Below are 17,866 nucleotides of genomic sequence, written 5' to 3'. Positions count from 1 at the left end.
ACGGTTCGGTGCAAACGGGTTGCAGTTTGTTAACGGTTCTGTGTAAATAGTTTTATGCCAGTTTAAACGGTTTCGGGTTAGAAACGGTTCGGTTTAGATTTGGTTCGATTCTTAAACGGTTTAACGTTTACTCGGATCGGTTCGGTTTCGGTTTTACTAACATGCGGTTCGGGTCGGTTTTCGGTTTCATAAAATCGGTTTTTAATCGTTCGGTTCTCATTCGGATCGGTTGAAACGGTTCGGTTTCACCAGTTCGGTTCGGTTTTTGACAGTGCTAGTTGTACTAGGTAACTCAAAAACGTTGTAAAGTGGAGACTTACTATTTCCCAAAATGGAAGGGTGAGAAAAGGTGGGCCTGGCTGCTTGTTTGAAAGGGCATACCGCATAAGGCAGATTAGATCCCCCTTCTCTTCTTTGTGCTTATCATATAAGGAAGATAAGCACAAAGCCAGCTATGCATTAATTGACAACTTGACAACTTCCCATACAATACCATTGCTTCCATTTATAAGGAATCTTCATTAATTACGGAGAATGTCACGTCTCTACTTATGGAGCGATAGTGTTACCCCTTTAACACCACGCCTGATCAAATCCCGACTACATCATTTGTCATTATATTTGTTTAGCTACAAGTTACAATAATTGTCTTCAAAAGAATAACAATTGTATAATCATTTACTTTGTAGATAAATAATGCTTAACAATCTAGTTGGAGTAAACAAGGTGCGGAATATAATACCGAGTAGTATCACAACAAATTGTACAGAAGATTACAGGTAGATGGAATAAAGTTCAAGCCATCCAAAATACAGCAAGAGAACAAGTGGGACAGAGGAACAAAGCAACAAAAGAATTCAAGCTTATCAACTATACCAAGTTATAGTAGAAAATTTTGATATGTTTTCTAGAGAAATTTCGTGCCTACTATCCTAAACATATATTACTAACATACATTTTCCTACCATCATAATCATGTAACAAATGTCACACAGTTCTAATACAGTTCATACTTCCATTATTATGCCAAAATATCTTCATGCAATTTGGCAATGCTACTTTGTAACCATATAACAATGCTAGCTTCGAACACACACTTATCACTCGAGAAAGATTACAACCAGATTTGGACATTCATGTATAGCCAAATGGGGGTCGCGATCATGTTTAAGTAATGTGGATGGATTCGAGACAATGAGGCATAAGATTAGACTTAGAACCTCTATGAAACTTCGGACTAAAACAACATTTAGCAACAATGTACTCTACTAAAACAAAAGCACATGCAATAACAAAACAGATTACGACTATGAAGTGTATAAGTCATGTTGTACACATAAAGGATCAATTAGAACAAACAAGAGATTGTGAACAAGAAACTTGGTGTTATTGAATGAATTGAACACGGTATAATTGAATTGAAATGAAATAAACTAAAGTACTTATTGAATTGGTTCGTTATTATGAATTTATATAACTATAAGGATCATGTATAAATTTATTTCTTTTTTCTCGACCACTACTATTGACACTACATGAGGAGACTCCGAATGACAAACTGCTCAATGAGAGCTAAGAATTGTAGTAGACATACAGAGAGCAATCTTTGGCTGGACGAGTTTCATCCTCGCTCTTTCAATCTGTCTCCACTTCCACATTCGCAACCATAACCACATTGTTTTCGCTCCTTGTGTATAAATGCTATAAGCAACCCTCTTTCTTCGATTTTGATTTCTATCTTCGAGGTCTCCTTCATGTTTGATCGATCGATTAATCTTCCTCCCAAAATATTTACTCAAATTCAAGGACGGCCAAAATTGCTGTTTAATTAAACAAGAAGAACAAGAAGAAAACTAGTTTCGCTTTCGCCAACGCTGCTGCTGCTGCCTATACAGAAAAACTGCAAGCAAAGGACACTGGATCATACCACACAATGCCTATAACCCAAGAATCCTCTAACAAACACAATGTACAATGACTGACTGACTGAGATGTTGATTTTAAACAAAAAAAAAAAAACTGATCCAATATTTCCTCCAAAAGCTTCGTCAAATCTCTACATAACCTCCCCTCCTTTCTTCCACCAATCGAATCCAAATCGTAACACTCCAACCAATTTCTGCAACAACAACAGCTACATCAGTATTATAAATCAAACACGAACACCAATTAAAAACAAAATCAAAATGCCAGTTCATTTTAACAACTTGAAAGCTCCACACCACTAACAAACATCATAATTTCACTAAGTATATAGTTATATACTGTATTTGGTTGTAATTTGGTCAATTTGTTTAGTAGGGTAGTATATTAAGTTCACTTAAAGCACAAAGCTGTCCATTAATTTAGGCAGACAGTCTAGCAACTGATTACCACTTTTTCCTAGTCCTACCCCAAAAAAAAACAGCATGCTTAGAAACTTTTTACTCCCTCCGTCCCACGTTAGTTTTGACACTTATCACGACCCAACATACTACCGTTACATATTATTTGCAACGATTTGACATAATTTAAATAAAAAAGCTAGAAAATCATACTTTGGCAAGACCGTCAGCAATGGCGGTGACGGGATGCGTGGCAGCCACACACTCTCTCGGAGTTTCAAACAACGAGAGAGAAAATTGCTTATGAACAACACCCACATCGAAATAAATAACCCCAGAACTCGGAACATCTACCCGGATCCCTTTGACCGGGAACCATAAAAAGAGATCCTGAGCAGAAATCCCGGTCAAATTCCCGATCTGCCCGTAACTAATCTGACCGACAACATTCTTCTCATAGTGTAGTTCACTCTCAAACTTGGCATCACAAGGTTGATCTAAGTAAACTTCAAACGTTCCGTCTTCGGAAACCGAAAAATTTGTAATCCCTTTAGGAAACAAACCCATGGGCAATCCTTCATCCTCCAAAACTTTGTATATCGACTTGGTGTGTGAAATCATTTTTGTTGTTGCGGCAACCTCTGCTAATGTAATTACAATAGCTATGAAAATGAATAACTTATAAAATTTGGGCATCTTTATTTATTATTGGGTGTTGTATAATATTGATAGTATCATATAATAAAAATAAAATTAAATGAAAAGGGTTTTTTTTTAGGGTTTAAGGAAAATTTGAGGAGAGAAAAAACAGGGGAAAGGAAAAATGGAGAAAAACAGGGGAAGAAAAGAGAGAAGAAGAGGAGGGGGGAGGAGAGAGAAAGTTTTAGAGAGGGTGTGCCAGCAAAAGTACAGAGGGGATTAGGAGAATGATCAATTATTGGTGGTGAATGTGGGACCCTTTTATAATTTGTCCAATCCTCTACGACGAGTTCCACAATATCTTTCCTGTTAACCTACTGATTTTTGACACGTGTATTTTGAGGTATTTTGTGATGGTGACGTGGATATTAATTGGGTGACAAGTGGTTACCTGTTTTGATGACGTTGGTAAATGCTGGGATTTTTTGGCATTTATCTTTTTTTTTTTAATTGTGGGAATAATCGAGTTGGAAAATTGCTTCTCAAAAAAAAAAAAAAAAATTAGTTGAATTATTTTTTTAACGTGGGAATAATCGAGTTGGAAAATGGCTTGTAAAAAATAAAGGGATTTTATTTTTAATGTAATTATCTAGTTGGAAAAGGCTTCACAAAAAAAAAGAAAAATCATTTGTTTTTGGGAAAAAATTTTGGGATTTGGGTGAGAAAAACAGAGTGATTACAGGTGTAATTTACGGCGTTGACAGATGGATCCAAGGCATAATTATACAATTGGACTTTAAATTGTTTTTGTCTTGTTTGCTTGTGTTTGTCAATGAGCATTATTAGCTGCATATTTATTGATGGCATTCAAATGGGATGTGGTTTATTATCAAGGTTTGATATTATTAATATACTAGATGAAGCCCGTGCGATGCACGGTTTGTTTAATTTTTTTTAAATAATGTTTTTTTTTTTTGTATTTATGAGCTTAAAATTTATTATATGTTTAGATAAAATTTCTAATATTAAAAGATAATATATAATATTTAATTAATTTAAACTTAAAAATCTCATTCGCCAATTTTGCTTACATGTCATTTAAATTATTTAATTCTAAAAGAAATTAATAATCTCTTATTTAATTGGCTACTACTAAGATTTATAATCCTACATGGCGCGCTGAGAAAATTAGATCCTACGTGACTCTCTAAAAACTAGGGAAAAAACTCCCCTTTATATATATATATATTAGATTGTGATGATGTTTGTCTACAGTCACCCATTTCCTGTCAACAAAAAAAAAAGTCACCCATTTGAATGAGTAAAAATATGTAGCTTTATGATAAGCTTAAACTTTTAATTCTTACGTATAAAAAAACTACATAGATCAAACTATTAAGAATTTTGTCGATGTAACTTAATATTTTTTGTCTTTGGGATTGTTCACTTTATCTTAATTTCATTCCAGTTCAATTCACTTCAGCTCCAATCAGTTCATTTCATTTCTGTTCAGTTCAACTCTTAATTTCCTTCTCTCATTAAATATTCATTTTAGCTCAATTTAGGGCATGTTCACATTTATTGAACTGATTGGAGCTGAACTGAACTAAACTGAACTGAGTTGAAATGAATATTTATGAGAGAGAGAAATTAGGAGCTGAATTGAACTGATTGGAGCTAAAATGAACTGAACTGAACTGAAGTGAAATTAAGTAAATGTGAACAAACCCTTAATTCAGTTCAATTCAGTTCAGCTCCAATCAGTTAAATTCAGCTCAATTCAATAAATATGAACAAACCCTTTGTCTCTAAAGATTATCAATAAATTTGTCAAATATATACTTCTATATATAATCTTAAAGGAATGCTTTGCTTTCTTTTTTAGGTGACAATTCATAGCAACAATATTTTGGAGTTACCTAAATTTTCTAATAAGAGTGAAACTTGTGTACATATATAGTGAAAGAAATTTATTGAAAATGAGTATGTGATCTTTATACGAAATCTTAACACACGTCTTCGACTCGTCCTCTAAACTGTTAGCATTTGCAAAATGAGAGTTTGTAAATCATTAATTAATATCAAATTCTATTTATTAATGGTAGTCATTTTAAGGAAAAAAAAAACTTAAAATACAATTTAAACACGTAATCATCATAACGACTAATATTAATGATCTTATGCATCAATCTTGGTGCACATGAGATAATCAATACTAAAAGTAATACTCAGATATACAAATTGATCTAGTACTCTAATGGCGAACCCATATTGTATTATACCACATTGTCAAATAAAGATAAAATAAAGGGTAATGTTATATGTAGCCCTAAGGGCTATATATAAGCATTAAATATACTTTTTAAAATTGTACAAAATTAGGAATTCATGCCAAAAACACGCGTAAATCAATGTTATTAGTGTTTATATTTTGATGATTTCTTAACTTTTTACGATTTTCAAGTGTAAATTTAATGCTTATATGTAGCCCTAAGGACTGTGTATAACATTTTCCTAAAATAAATTAAAGATTTATTGTCATTCCTAATTAGTTGAATGATTCATTAAACCAATCAAATCCTAAAAATACTAGTCCCAATTTTAATCATCCCTTTCAATCCAAATATTTGAATTTACCAATTCCTTCACCAACACGAAACTACTTCCTACTATTATAAAGAAAATGGTGTATTATTTGATATAAAACCAATGAACTTTTAGTTGGAGATAGCAGCGAAAAATTATTTGTGTTTCTTCTGACTCCCAAGCGTTAACCTACGTTGTTAAGCTGAATAACCAATAAAAGGTGCGAAATGAGAGTGATGGATAGCTCAAGTGGTTAGAGTTTTCCTCCCGATTCCAGGAGATCCTGGGATCGATTCTCACCCCCGCCCTTATGGCTCTCTAAACACCAAAAAAAAAAAAAAAAAAGGTGCGAAATAAATTCTTAAAAAATAAATATGAGTAAAACATGGTATTCCTTTTCGGAGGTGGGGAGGGTAGAGAGAAAGAGCATGTGAGGACAGGGAGGACGAGGGCGTGAAAATAATGATGATTTTGTCTTGACATAATACATTGTATAACCTTTTTTTATATATATAAACATGCAATTTGACAATATATACTCAAATAAATACCCTTTAAGATTAAATGATTATTTTACTCTATAATGATTTGTCAGATGTTACCAATTAGCAAACTAATATGAAATTAGCCAATAGGAGCTGGTTCAACACTTCCAACTTCTGAACTCGTCAACTCTGTTTTTGATAATAACATATTTATGGAATAATAATACATTAATACTAAACTAATCCATATTCTTAGATATATTCCTATTTTATAGTAGTATGTGATACTCGTATTAAACAAATAAACATAGTGATATGTATGATGGGAGAGTCTACGGTACATGACATACACTGTTATGTATTATAAATGATACGTATTGCTATGTACTACTAAATTAGATATATAGATTTAAAATTAAAACTTTAATTTTTTTTTAAAGAAAAAAGTTAATTCCTCCTGCCAAAAAAAATAAAAAGTCGATTCTTTCTCCTCCCAATTTTGCTTTCCACTTTAATTATTTCATGTAGCTTGAAGCAAATTATAATGGGAAGGAATAAAATCCCTCAATATCATTGATTCATTGAAGATTCAATTGAGGTAACTAATTTGATTGTTTGTCAATTTTAAATCTTCCTCACATATCTAAAACCCTAATTTGTGTTTCCAATATTGGATCAATCAATTATTAACGTTTACCTTCATTGAGTTCGTGATTAATATTTCAAACATTGAACAATCATATTTCATTTAATTATTTTTGTATCAACGAATATTAAAGAATAAATAATAGCATTGATATAAACATAAAAATATTAATTGAAATCTAATGTGGGCTTCGTGGCGTTGTAGGGGCTGCACTTAGGGACATCAGATCAGTGTGGAAGTGCCCGACTAGTGGCTGCATCAAGGCTGCTGTTGATGCTCATATTCCAACTGGGAATTGGGCATGTGTTGGTGTTGTTTTCAGAGAGATGGTTTGGGTATAGAAAGTTGTGGATCGTATTTGTTTGATGTTTGTTGTTTTTCTCATGTTCAAAGAGCTTGTACCACATTAGCTCACCTAATGGCACTGTGGGATACAAGTGTGAATTCCGAGTATATATGTTTGGGATTGATTATGTACTTGTCTTATACGGATTAGAAACTCTTTAGGTCAAAATCTGAAAAAATTGTTGTCATCTATAATAATAGATCACTTCATCACCAAGTGTTATATGATTATCATAGCTAGGTAATTAATAATTATTCAAAAGCTTTAGGGTTTGAACGTAAGTGTTGTGTTGCCAAATCAAGTGTTTGCTCAATTGCTCTTATGTACGAGTAAGTGACATGGTTTGTGCTTAATAATTTCATATCGTGTGGACATTTAGTTTTGTACTCTTAAAATTGTGTTGTATTTTCTATTGAATAGCTTATTTATTTTGAATTTGAAAGCTTATTGACTCAAATGATAGAGCAATGTACCTTTGTACATAAATGTAGGTTCAAATCATACATAAGCTATAATTATAACACTACATATAAATTGGATGCGACAAAAGAAATATTATGGTGCTTTACGCATCCTTTCTAGTACTTAATGGCTCAAACTAATAAATCTCATGTTTTGTTTATCATGTCGCCTTAAAAAGAATAAATAAATTGTATAAATATTCTCTCTGTCCCATTATTAAATGCTCATTTATCATATTTTGTGAAAATTTAATCCCTCTTTGTAAGGTATATGGCACAATTAAGTCAATAATTAAGACAATTAAAACGAAAATAATGTTTAATCATATTTTGGACAATAAGAGATGGAAAAAAAGAATCTTAAAAAAAAAAAGGCTAATTTAAGTGTTGGTATTCACATTAAATAATATGTAAAAAAATATTTTGTAATAAATAATAAGCACTATAATTGAAAAAAAAATTAAAATTAATTTGGAAAAAGAATCGATCCTGGTACCTTCAAGTGAAACTAGGAAACACTTGACCATCTTAGCTAGATTTAAAATTTGTTTACAAATACAAATATTAAATAGTATATTAGATAAATAGAATTAGTGGTACATAGCAGTACATTACTTTAGTGGTACATTGTGGTACATGTCATTTACTATAGAATTTTCGTATGTATGATATAATAATTCATGTAACATCTTGATGTTGTAAACAATTTAATCTTAACATGTGGAATTTGGTCAACACTTGGATACTTCAATGGCTAATAGTAGTAATGTAAGAACCATATCATATACAAGTATATTTTAGGGTTCAAGGTTTGAACCTTATTAGAGCGTTGTACTATGTTTATAGAAAAAAATCACTCCACTAACAATTTAGTATAATAAAACACATCAACGATATTAATTATTTTTAGTTGGATTTGAGTGTTTACAAGATTTCCTTTTAATTTTTTTTTAGCTTCATTATTTTCAGAATGTAGTTTATGGTTTTCTAATATTTTTTTTTTTTTTTTACTGTTTGGGCTGATCTGGTTGAATTTAACACAATGGCAAGCAAAATTTAATACATTCAAATTGCATAATCATAGAGCAAGGGTTTATAAGTGAGTGATGATACATAACAATAATAAAATGGGATTGTGAATAGTTTGTGTACCTAATTTTGTATAGAATTTGTTATATACACCTGGATTGAAAAACAATCATCTGAATGAAAACAAATAATCGGGTGTATAGAACTTCTCATAAATTAAGTCATATCACAATTGCATTTTGTTACATACTCCCTCCGTTTTTAAATACTTCATCCATTTCTCTTGGACACGCATGCCGATGCTAATCTTTGATCACTAATATCTTTAATTATCAATAGGTATAACTTCTAACAATTGAAAATTAATAATCTATTTATTGAGATAAATTTAACAATTACCCACACGTTATTTTTTCTTATGTATAAATCACAAACATTAGTCAAAGTAGAATAAATAAATAGTGCAAAAAATAGAAATGGAGCAAGTATTTAAAAACGGAGGGAGTACTTCGTACAATAAATACAAATGATACCTCTATTAAATAAATAAATAAATAAATACAAATGACACCAAATTCTAATTTTCCTTTGTCAAAAAAAAAAAAAAAAAAAAAAAAAATTCTAATTTTCTAGTATACGTAAAAAATGAAAATAGAAAGAGAAAAAAGAGAATAAGCGGCCCAGTTGTGCGGCGTATATAGCTGGGCATCGAAGAATAGACCATGGATTTGGTTAACAGAGGCCCATGTGATCGATCCTTACCTAGCTTGGCTACCTATATACATGGACATTAAGGAATTCAATTAGGAAGGATATATTATCTTCAATCAATCAATCAATCAATTACATACTACTAAAAGCGAATTTATAGACACACTTGTCAATATATTATTAAAAAATTTTCCGCCAAAAGTAATTTCTCAAAACATCATTGTTGATTAAGGAAAAAATAAATTACATCTAAATTACGACATAATTTGTTTTATATAAAATATTTTAAATATTTTCTCTTGCATGGTTTTATTTTTGATATACTCTATATTTTTTAATGCTCAATTCATTATATTAAAAATTTTATAATAAAATTATCAAAAATATGTAACAACCGTGCATTGCACGGGATTTAACCTAGTTATTAATTAATATGCAAAAGCGTCTTTAATGGCAAGCTAATTATCAAGTCACATACGTAGTTATTCAATTTATTCCTCTTTCTAACTTTGTACTCCGATGATTAAACACAATGAAGTAGCTTGCTAATTAACTCTTTGCCAACCAAATTAGTTTGTCAAATCCAATATGCATGGCTAACTTAATTTCTCGCTTCAACTCTAATGGTCAAACAAGCTGCTTAGACCTTCTGAATAAACTAGTGCAACTATATAGCTATATCAAAGATGTTCTAATGATTATACACAGTGGTGACTAGTAGGATCCTTTCCTAGATTACGCAATTAAAAAAAAAATCAATTAGAGTTTGTTCTATTCACCTAATTTTTACTTATTACAGATCTTATAAGTTTAAATATGTTCAATTTGATTATCCAAATTCAGATACAACTAAGTAAAAAGTCAATAAGCTTTATTAAGTTTAAATAAGTAAAAATCAAATGAATAAAACACACTATATAAAAGCGGCATGGGGAGTAATTCAATTGTAGAATATATGGCAAGGAAGTTAATAGTAATTGATTTTTTGTTTGTTTGTTTTTTTTTTTTTTTTTTTTTTTTTTTTTTTTTTTTGGTAAGAAGAAGGGCCCTATTGAATTGGAACCTCTTATATGTCCTCCCGACTCGGGTTAGCGAGCTAGACACTTTGAAAGTAAGGGGGAAGGGTAAGGGAATCCCCACCCCAAAGGTGCCTCTAGTGGGGCTTGATCTCACAACCTCTTAGTTGTGAAATACAAACTTGACCACTAGACCAAGCTATGCTTGGTAAGTTGGTAGTACTCGTATTTTAATGCTATAGCAAAATTGTACTACGTATAATATTTAAGGCAGATAATATGGACTTGTGGAGTATAAATGTACTACGCGTAATATTTCAGGTATGGCCAAAATATAAAAGCGTTGGGCTGTGTTGCACAAACTCATGTGATGTGGGCCGGACTGGAATTTGTTTCAATTTAGTCAATAGTTGTCTTAGTTGATGCTCTGACAATGAATGTAACATTTGTAAAAATAATAATAATAATAATAAAAAAAATGTAATACAAGATTACAAGTCCTAATAATTTTATAGTGGAAAAAGAAAAGAAAAATAAAAATTTTAAATGGTGATGTGCAGAGTTTTAGAGTGTAATATATTTCGTAATATTGTGAGTGGGTGAATAATTTATTACTTGTATAATAAAAGTAAAATAGAACCATGAAAAAAAAGTATGTGAGAAGGAGTAACTATTTTTATTATTTAAGTGGAGATTATAGAAGATAGAGAAATGATTAAGTAATTTGAATGAGGTTTAATGTAAGAGATAAAAATAATAATATATACTCTGTAGATTAAAATTATCAAATAGAGTGATGCATTAACTTGTGATTTACATTACCCTACAATTAATAAATTTTCCAAGGTACAAAAAATTATGTTTGTTTTAACAAAACAAATTCTTTCTCCTCTTCCAATCTTTTAATTATTTTTATACTAAGAATATAAAAGGGCATGTCGTGAATTCTACCGTTCTTTAATTAGAGTTTCGTTTATCTTAATTATGTGAGTAGTAAATGTTAGAAATATGTCTTTAATTTAGTGACGTAAAGTATATTCTTAACAATGTAAGTTGACAAATCACTTCACGTGAATGTCCACTAATAATCTTGTTTTATTCAAAGAAATTTGTCAATATATCTTTGCTATAAATAGTAAGCCACTATTTGGGTAACTAGAGGTGCCTTGGTAACTTGGTTGTTTCATGGACCACTACAAAAGTTTTAATTGATAAATATTGTTCATTGATTGACAAGTTGAAAATATGGTAAGTGTGTAAGGCCTGTTCACATTTACTAAACCGAGCTAAACTGTACTGATTGGAGCTGAGCTGAGCTGAACTGAAATTAAGTTGAAGTGAACAAACGAACCCTAATATTACCTAATTATATTAGTTGTTTTAAATTACTACATCCGTTACATATGAGTGCAACTTTGGAGTATTATTTGTAAGATATAAAATATTCCAAAGTTGCAACTAATATATAACGGAGGTAGTAGTTACTTATCAAACACTAGTTAAGTATGATACAATACTATTTGTTTTTTTTTTTTTCTTAAAATTGTTTCTATTTGTTAGCCATTTAACTAATAAGGAATGTTAGCAACCTTATCAATTTCATTAATCATAATTTGTCAAGTAAAATACTTGAGGGATGCAACCTTGGACAAGCCATAAGGTCATATCACTCATACGAGTATGTGCTTATCCACCAACTTACCACATAACATTGCACTATACCATTTAGAGCTTTTAAAGCTTCAACCTATATATAATTAACAATCTTTATCTGATCCCACTCAAACCCAAACTAAAAAACCACTAATCCAACCTAAACCAAATCTGAACAATTTATATTTAATTCAATTTAAGTCTTTTATCCTTTATTGTATAAACATCAAATTTTACCTTATACTCAATTTTTGTTATTTCCTAACATGGTCCGAAACCAAACTTAACACACTAACCCGAATTGCCATCCCTTAAAATCCCCACACCCTAAAAAGAAGTCAATAAAGAGTTGGATCAAACCATAATAAAGAATAAAGCGAATTTGATCAACACCCTAAAAGCAAAACACAAGCTAAGTAAATTCAAAAAGCCCCAAATCAATGATCATCTTCTCTATTCTTTCTCAATCTCACCCATTATATAAAATCCAAAAGGGTCCCATTTCTCGAAATCCCAGAAATTTTGGGACCCATTTGCTGACGATTTGGAAGACTCCTTTGCTGCATTTCCATGGCCACTTTCCATGTCAATGTTCTCTGCATCTCATCTCTCCACTTTCCCAAGTTTTATCCTCCATTTTCTCTCTCCTCTTTCAGTTGAATCTGCAGTAGAGAGAGAAAACTAAACAAGAGAGAAATGCCCTGTTTTGCTAAACTATGGGGCATTAATTTATCGATTTGCTTGTTATGGTTGCTTAGATCCTGCTATGGTGAAGACCCATATGTGTTTTATGATTGGAGAGTTTCATATGCTACTGCTTCTCCTCTTGGAACTAAACAGCAGGTTCTGGGTTTCTTTCTTTCTTTCTCCATTTTTCTGGGTTTATGTAGTTGATTTTAAATACTTTATTGCTTGATTTATCTTTCTGGGTTGTAAGTGTGGGTGGGTGCAGATAGGTTCAAAGTTCGACTATGATGTAGACGGGATTTGATTCGCTTTTCGAGCAGAGTACCTGTTAGACTTTACCAACTAAGCTAGCTGACAATCTGACACGAACTATGCATAATATGTTTAGTTGTGGTAATTTGTTTATGGTTGGGTTGAAAAAGAGGATGATTTTGCTTACCTTTAATTGCTATTTTGGAAATTGAGAATTTGGGTTTGTTTTTAATCTTGAAATAGTTAAGTTGCCTTTTTTAGAACGAGGTCTTTTTGCTTGCCTTTTACTCCTGATTTCATGATGATTAAGCTGCATTTCCTGTAAAAATCTGCTGAATAACTGTTGTGGTACCGAATTTTAGTTTAAAGCAACTTTTGGAAACTTGAACAGTTGAACCAGGCAACCAGACAATTAGATTCTGCTTGAAGGCAGGACCTTGGTGTTTGTGCAGTCATATTTTTACTTTTCTAAATTACTTGGAGATTGGGATTGTTGCTTATTATGGAGTAAAGAGTTAAGATTGATGCCCAAATTAGAATAAATAATGTGAATATGTCATGGAATTCCGTTTTACTCGGCCCTAGAGCATCGGATCTTTCTACTTTTCTAGTGCAGAACTATAAGCATCTAGTCCTTTTTGATGGAGAATGTATTGTGTGGCTAAAGTCCAAACACACGGCTTTGGAAGGCGAAATGGTTTCAGAACAAAGAGAAACCCTAGGGTTGGAGTTCAGTCACAAACTCACAATAGCTGTGGACATTATTTTTTTGTCAATTAAGACTATGTTTATCATTCTGCCTTCCTAGTAAAGTAGTTTTGAGTGGTGCATAGATCCATTAAATCGTTCAACAACCTAGACTTTAGTTTATTTTAGAACATGGAAGCCAAAGTTTACAGTTTATAATCATGCTGTCTCATGTTGAAGCTTCGTCCATCATCCATCTTCCATTGGGCATTTGACTGTATGTTGTGGCACAATTTCTTTATGAGTGTGAATTCTATGGTTTATATAAGAGCAATTTTGCATTCTGTGCTGCTGTGTTATACTATGCTACAACTGATTTCGGGTTGTTCATTTCAACTGAAGTTGAATTATATGCTGTGAATTGAACTTATTAGACCTGATTATAACTTCTCAACTTAGCCTACTAGAACTTATCTGAAGTTTTTGTTCTGAAGTAACTTTAAAATTATTTGAACAGAATACACCCTCAATATGGTACTAGTAAGAACAGTAACAAGCCGTGACCCTGTTTTGTGTCCATCGTGAAGAGAGAAGCTCGATTGATACTCATCTTGAATTAAATTCTCTTGCTTTATTTGTAGGTTGAATTTATATTTTCGTGTAGGCCTTCTGCAGCCCTTCTATCTCCATTCACATTGGAACTTCATAAGTAATTTATAGCTATTAGATGAGATTCTAAACTTGTGTATATTTAATCATCAACCAGGTTATTGCTGTGAATGGGCAATTTCCAGGACCAACTCTCAATGTTACGACTAACTGGAATGTCATCGTGAATGTTAGGAATGACCTTGATGAACCACTGCTTATAACTTGGTAAATTTCAATGATTTGAGTGATGATCAAATTCGGCAATCTTGACAGTTGGCACTTGATATAAGATCTTTTAATATGCTTAGGCAAATGCAGGGCTGGTGTACAGCAGAGGAAAAATTCTTGGCAGGATGGTGTCTCAGGGACAAATTGTGCTATCCCCGCTGGCTGGAACTGGACGTATGATTTTCAAGTTAAAGATCAGATAGGGAGTTTCTTTTACTTCCCATCCCTTAACTTTCAGAGGGCTGCTGGTGGGTACGGAGGAATAACAATAAACAACAGGAAAATTATTCCGATACCTTTTGGGGCCCCTGATGGAGACATCACTCTTTTAATAAGTGATTGGTATATAAAGAGTCATAAGGTAATTGTGAGCTTCTATGCCCATTAGCTAGTGGCAGAAGCTAATTATTTATCAAATTTGGTGAATTTAAATATTTTCATTGGGATATCAGGAACTTCGGAAGGACATTGAAGAAGGACATGACCTTGGTGCTCCTGATGGTGTGCTTTTCAATGGATTTGGTCCTTTTCGCTATGATACAAATCTTGTTCCTGAAAATGTCAATTTTCTATCGGTATATGTTGACCCAGGTACAACTTTGCTATATAAATATAAGTTTAGGAAATCGCATGCCAATGTTTCAAGTTTCTGACCTGCATAGAGCTATCCCCTTCTCCTACATGTGAGATTACTTTCTTTGAGAAAATGCCCTGCTTCATCTTTTTTTTCTTTTTTTCTTTTTTTATTGAAACAGGAAAGACTTATCGTCTTAGAGTGTCAAATGTCGGTATCTCTACCAGCTTAAATTTCAGAATCCAGAATCACAATCTAATTCTTGTTGAGACTGAAGGGTCATACACAGTTCAGCAGAAATATACAGATTTGGATATTCATGTTGGTCAGTCTTACTCATTCTTAGTCACCATGGATCAAGATGCCACAAGCGATTACTACATTGTTGCCAGTCCTCGGTTTGTGAACTCTTCTTCCGGGGGCAAAGCTGCTGGTGTTGCTCTCTTGCGCTACTCCAATTCTCAGGGACCCGTTTCAGGTCCTCTTCCAGATCTTCCTAATGGTTTAGACCCATCTTACTCTATGAATCAAGCAAAATCCATAAGGTTGTTATAAAGTGCAATTCTGCTAACATTAGTATTTTTTATTTTAAAGTTGCTATCTGATTTTATGAAGTGTTGTTTGTGTGGTACAAGGAGACAATAAACCTTTTATAAATTCATAATTTTTTGATGAATATTGGATAGAAGGTCTACTCAATGGCTTGTGGTCAACTTTGCATAGTTAACAAATAATTTGAACTTGCTAAATCTGTGGTTTCCTTGTTAGTTAGATCATTCCATCTACTGTTTAGCTGAATGAATTTTCAATGTTCTTTGAATGGCAGGTGGAATCTGACTGCAAGTGCTGCCCGTCCAAATCCTCAGGGATCTTTCAGATATGGCCAAATTACTGTCACGGATGTTTACGTTCTTGTTAGCAAACCTGCAGAGCTAATTGATGGGAAGTGGCATGCAACTCTCAATGGGTTATCTTACTTTACGCCTTCAACTCCTTTAAAGCTTGCACATCTATATAATGTACCAGGAGTGTACAAGCTTGATTTCCCCATCAAACCAATGAACAGACCTTCAAGGCTTGACACTTCATTAATAAATGCAACTTACAGAGGCTTTGTGGAGATTATACTTCAAAATAGCGGTACAACTGTTCAGACTTATCATTTAGATGGATATGCCTTCTTTGTTGTTGGGTAAGCTCAGAGCGCTAAATGTAGATATTTTTTTTTTACTCTGCACCCTTTGGAAGTTAAAGACGCAGCTTATGAAGTTCTCATTTGATTTGTTAGCATGGATTATGGGACGTGGACAGAGAATAGCAGGTCAATCTACAACAAAGATGATGCAGTGGCTCGTTGCACTACTCAGGTACTCATTCTATTTGGGTTATGTCATATTATGTTTTGGACTGGTATTCTTTGTTGTGTCATGAGGTTGAGGCAAAGTCGACTAAGTCAAATGTCTTGGTTCATTGGGTTGGTTGTATAAAGGCTTAAGAATTAATATGTTGTTGCAATTTGAGTGATTGTGTCTTTGAATGGATGCTTCAGAGCTATGAAATAAAAGTACTTATTTCAAAAAAATTATAAGATTCATAACTATGTGTTAGTGCAAATCATTATAATTTGAACTAATAGCCAAAGCTATCAGAGCAACCAAGTTAGGCCAAAAAGGAAATTTATTATATGGAGTATTTATTGGACAGTTGGTCACTAGACAATGTTGCCAGCAATTATAGCAGTATTTTCAAAATATTTCATGCAGTATAAGCTACTACAAGTTTTATATCTTGTTCCTTGCTCCTTGACTTATATCCCACATTCAGGTCTACCCCGGAGCATGGACTGCCATTATGGTTTCACTTGACAACTCCGGCATTTGGAATCTTCGTGCTGAGAACTTGAACTCCTGGTATTTGGGACAGGAGGTTTATATTAATGTTGATAATTCTGAAAAGGACAGTTCAGAGGTTCCTTTGCCAGATAACACAATCTATTGTGGCTTATTATCATCCTTACAGAGGTAAGACTTATAAAATAAACTTTCCACCTCTGACCCATTCTCTCCCTTTCTCTTTTGTTGTCATTGGCCAAGTCCTTTCGAGTGTGAAATCCATTTAGAATGTTCTCTGAAGATAACATTAAACCATCACTGCCATTTGTTGATTACGAAGAATACGAACTACAGTGATTATAATTGATCTAAAAAACAATGGTTTACTGATTTTTTTTTTCTTACCACTTTCTACAAAACTGCAGGGATCAATCTCATAGGATAGACTTTTCGCGTATGCAGAAACTTGCATGTGTAAGCAGTACAACGCTGGTTGCTTTAGTTGTTTCACTTTTATGCTTCTTATTCTGATAACATGATTTTAGAAGAACATCATCATTCACATTTCACTATTAAAATGAAGACGTGCGCCAAAGGTGCCTTCTCCGAGCCCAAGTCAAGATGTTGATAGGAATCACATTGTTCTCATTATTCATTACATTAGCTCATTTTTGGAGGAAATATTATTCTTGTATAAACAGTAAGGTTACCATTTTTGCCTTTTAACCCTTAATTTAATAGACATTTTTACTTCTAACTATCTTGTTGTGTGATAGATTTAAGTAGATGGATAAATACTTGGAGAGTGAATCCGATACGCAACAGATCTTCAGCTTCCTTAAACTAAAGTGTTAACTCTGTAAATGGCAATCCTACTTCAACCTAGCATAGCAACTTATGGCACATGGTCATTCATTTATGGCAGATAAGTAGAAAATGATTGTGCATTATTAGCACTAATACCAGCCCATGATTGATTTGATAGGTAAATGTGGAGAGTGAGGGGTGATTGGCTTTTTGGGAGGTTGAAGATGAGAAATTTTTAACCTGTCCAAGAAA

General features: G+C 32.7%; 2 protein-coding genes across 2 annotated transcripts; one reads left to right on the top strand and one right to left on the bottom strand.

The window, feature by feature from the left end:
• Positions 1-1,348: 1,348 nt before the first annotated feature.
• On the bottom strand, positions 1,349-3,283 carry LOC110700302. Its single transcript, XM_021877821.1, has 2 exons — positions 2,538-3,283; positions 1,349-2,119 (listed from the first exon to the last, which is right to left on the bottom strand). Exons 1-2 carry the CDS (start codon positions 3,018-3,020, stop codon positions 2,057-2,059), a joined length of 546 nt encoding a protein of 181 aa, XP_021733513.1. The 5' UTR covers positions 3,021-3,283; the 3' UTR covers positions 1,349-2,056.
• Positions 3,284-12,242: 8,959 nt separating this feature from the next.
• LOC110700301 (monocopper oxidase-like protein SKU5) lies at positions 12,243-17,561 on the top strand. Its single transcript, XM_021877820.1, has 9 exons — positions 12,243-12,739; positions 14,289-14,398; positions 14,492-14,762; positions 14,854-14,992; positions 15,157-15,520; positions 15,802-16,167; positions 16,264-16,342; positions 16,800-16,996; positions 17,233-17,561. The coding sequence occupies exons 1-9, from the start codon at positions 12,593-12,595 to the stop codon at positions 17,336-17,338; spliced, it is 1,779 nt and encodes a 592-aa protein (XP_021733512.1). The 5' UTR covers positions 12,243-12,592; the 3' UTR covers positions 17,339-17,561.
• Positions 17,562-17,866: the final 305 nt, after the last annotated feature.

This window comes from Chenopodium quinoa, unplaced genomic scaffold, assembly GCF_001683475.1.
Source record: "Chenopodium quinoa cultivar QQ74 unplaced genomic scaffold, ASM168347v1, whole genome shotgun sequence".
Classification (NCBI taxonomy): domain Eukaryota; kingdom Viridiplantae; phylum Streptophyta; class Magnoliopsida; order Caryophyllales; family Amaranthaceae; genus Chenopodium; species Chenopodium quinoa.
The sequence above is the reverse complement of the archived record's forward strand: the minus strand, read 5'-3'. Positions and strand labels throughout refer to the sequence as shown.

Coding starts and splice junctions, on each gene's coding strand:
- LOC110700301 (XM_021877820.1), top strand. CDS start 12,593: ATGCCCTGTTTTGCTAAACTATGGGGCATTAATTTATCGATTTGCTTG. Junction 15,521..15,801: donor AATCAAGCAAAATCCATAAG/GTTGTTATAAAG, acceptor TTTGAATGGCAG/GTGGAATCTGACTGCAAGTG. Junction 16,168..16,263: donor TATGCCTTCTTTGTTGTTGG/GTAAGCTCAGAG, acceptor TTGATTTGTTAG/CATGGATTATGGGACGTGGA.
- LOC110700302 (XM_021877821.1), bottom strand. CDS start 3,020: ATGCCCAAATTTTATAAGTTATTCATTTTCATAGCTATTGTAATTACA. Junction 2,120..2,537: donor TTGCTGACGGTCTTGCCAAA/GTATGATTTTCT, acceptor TTGTTGTTGCAG/AAATTGGTTGGAGTGTTACG.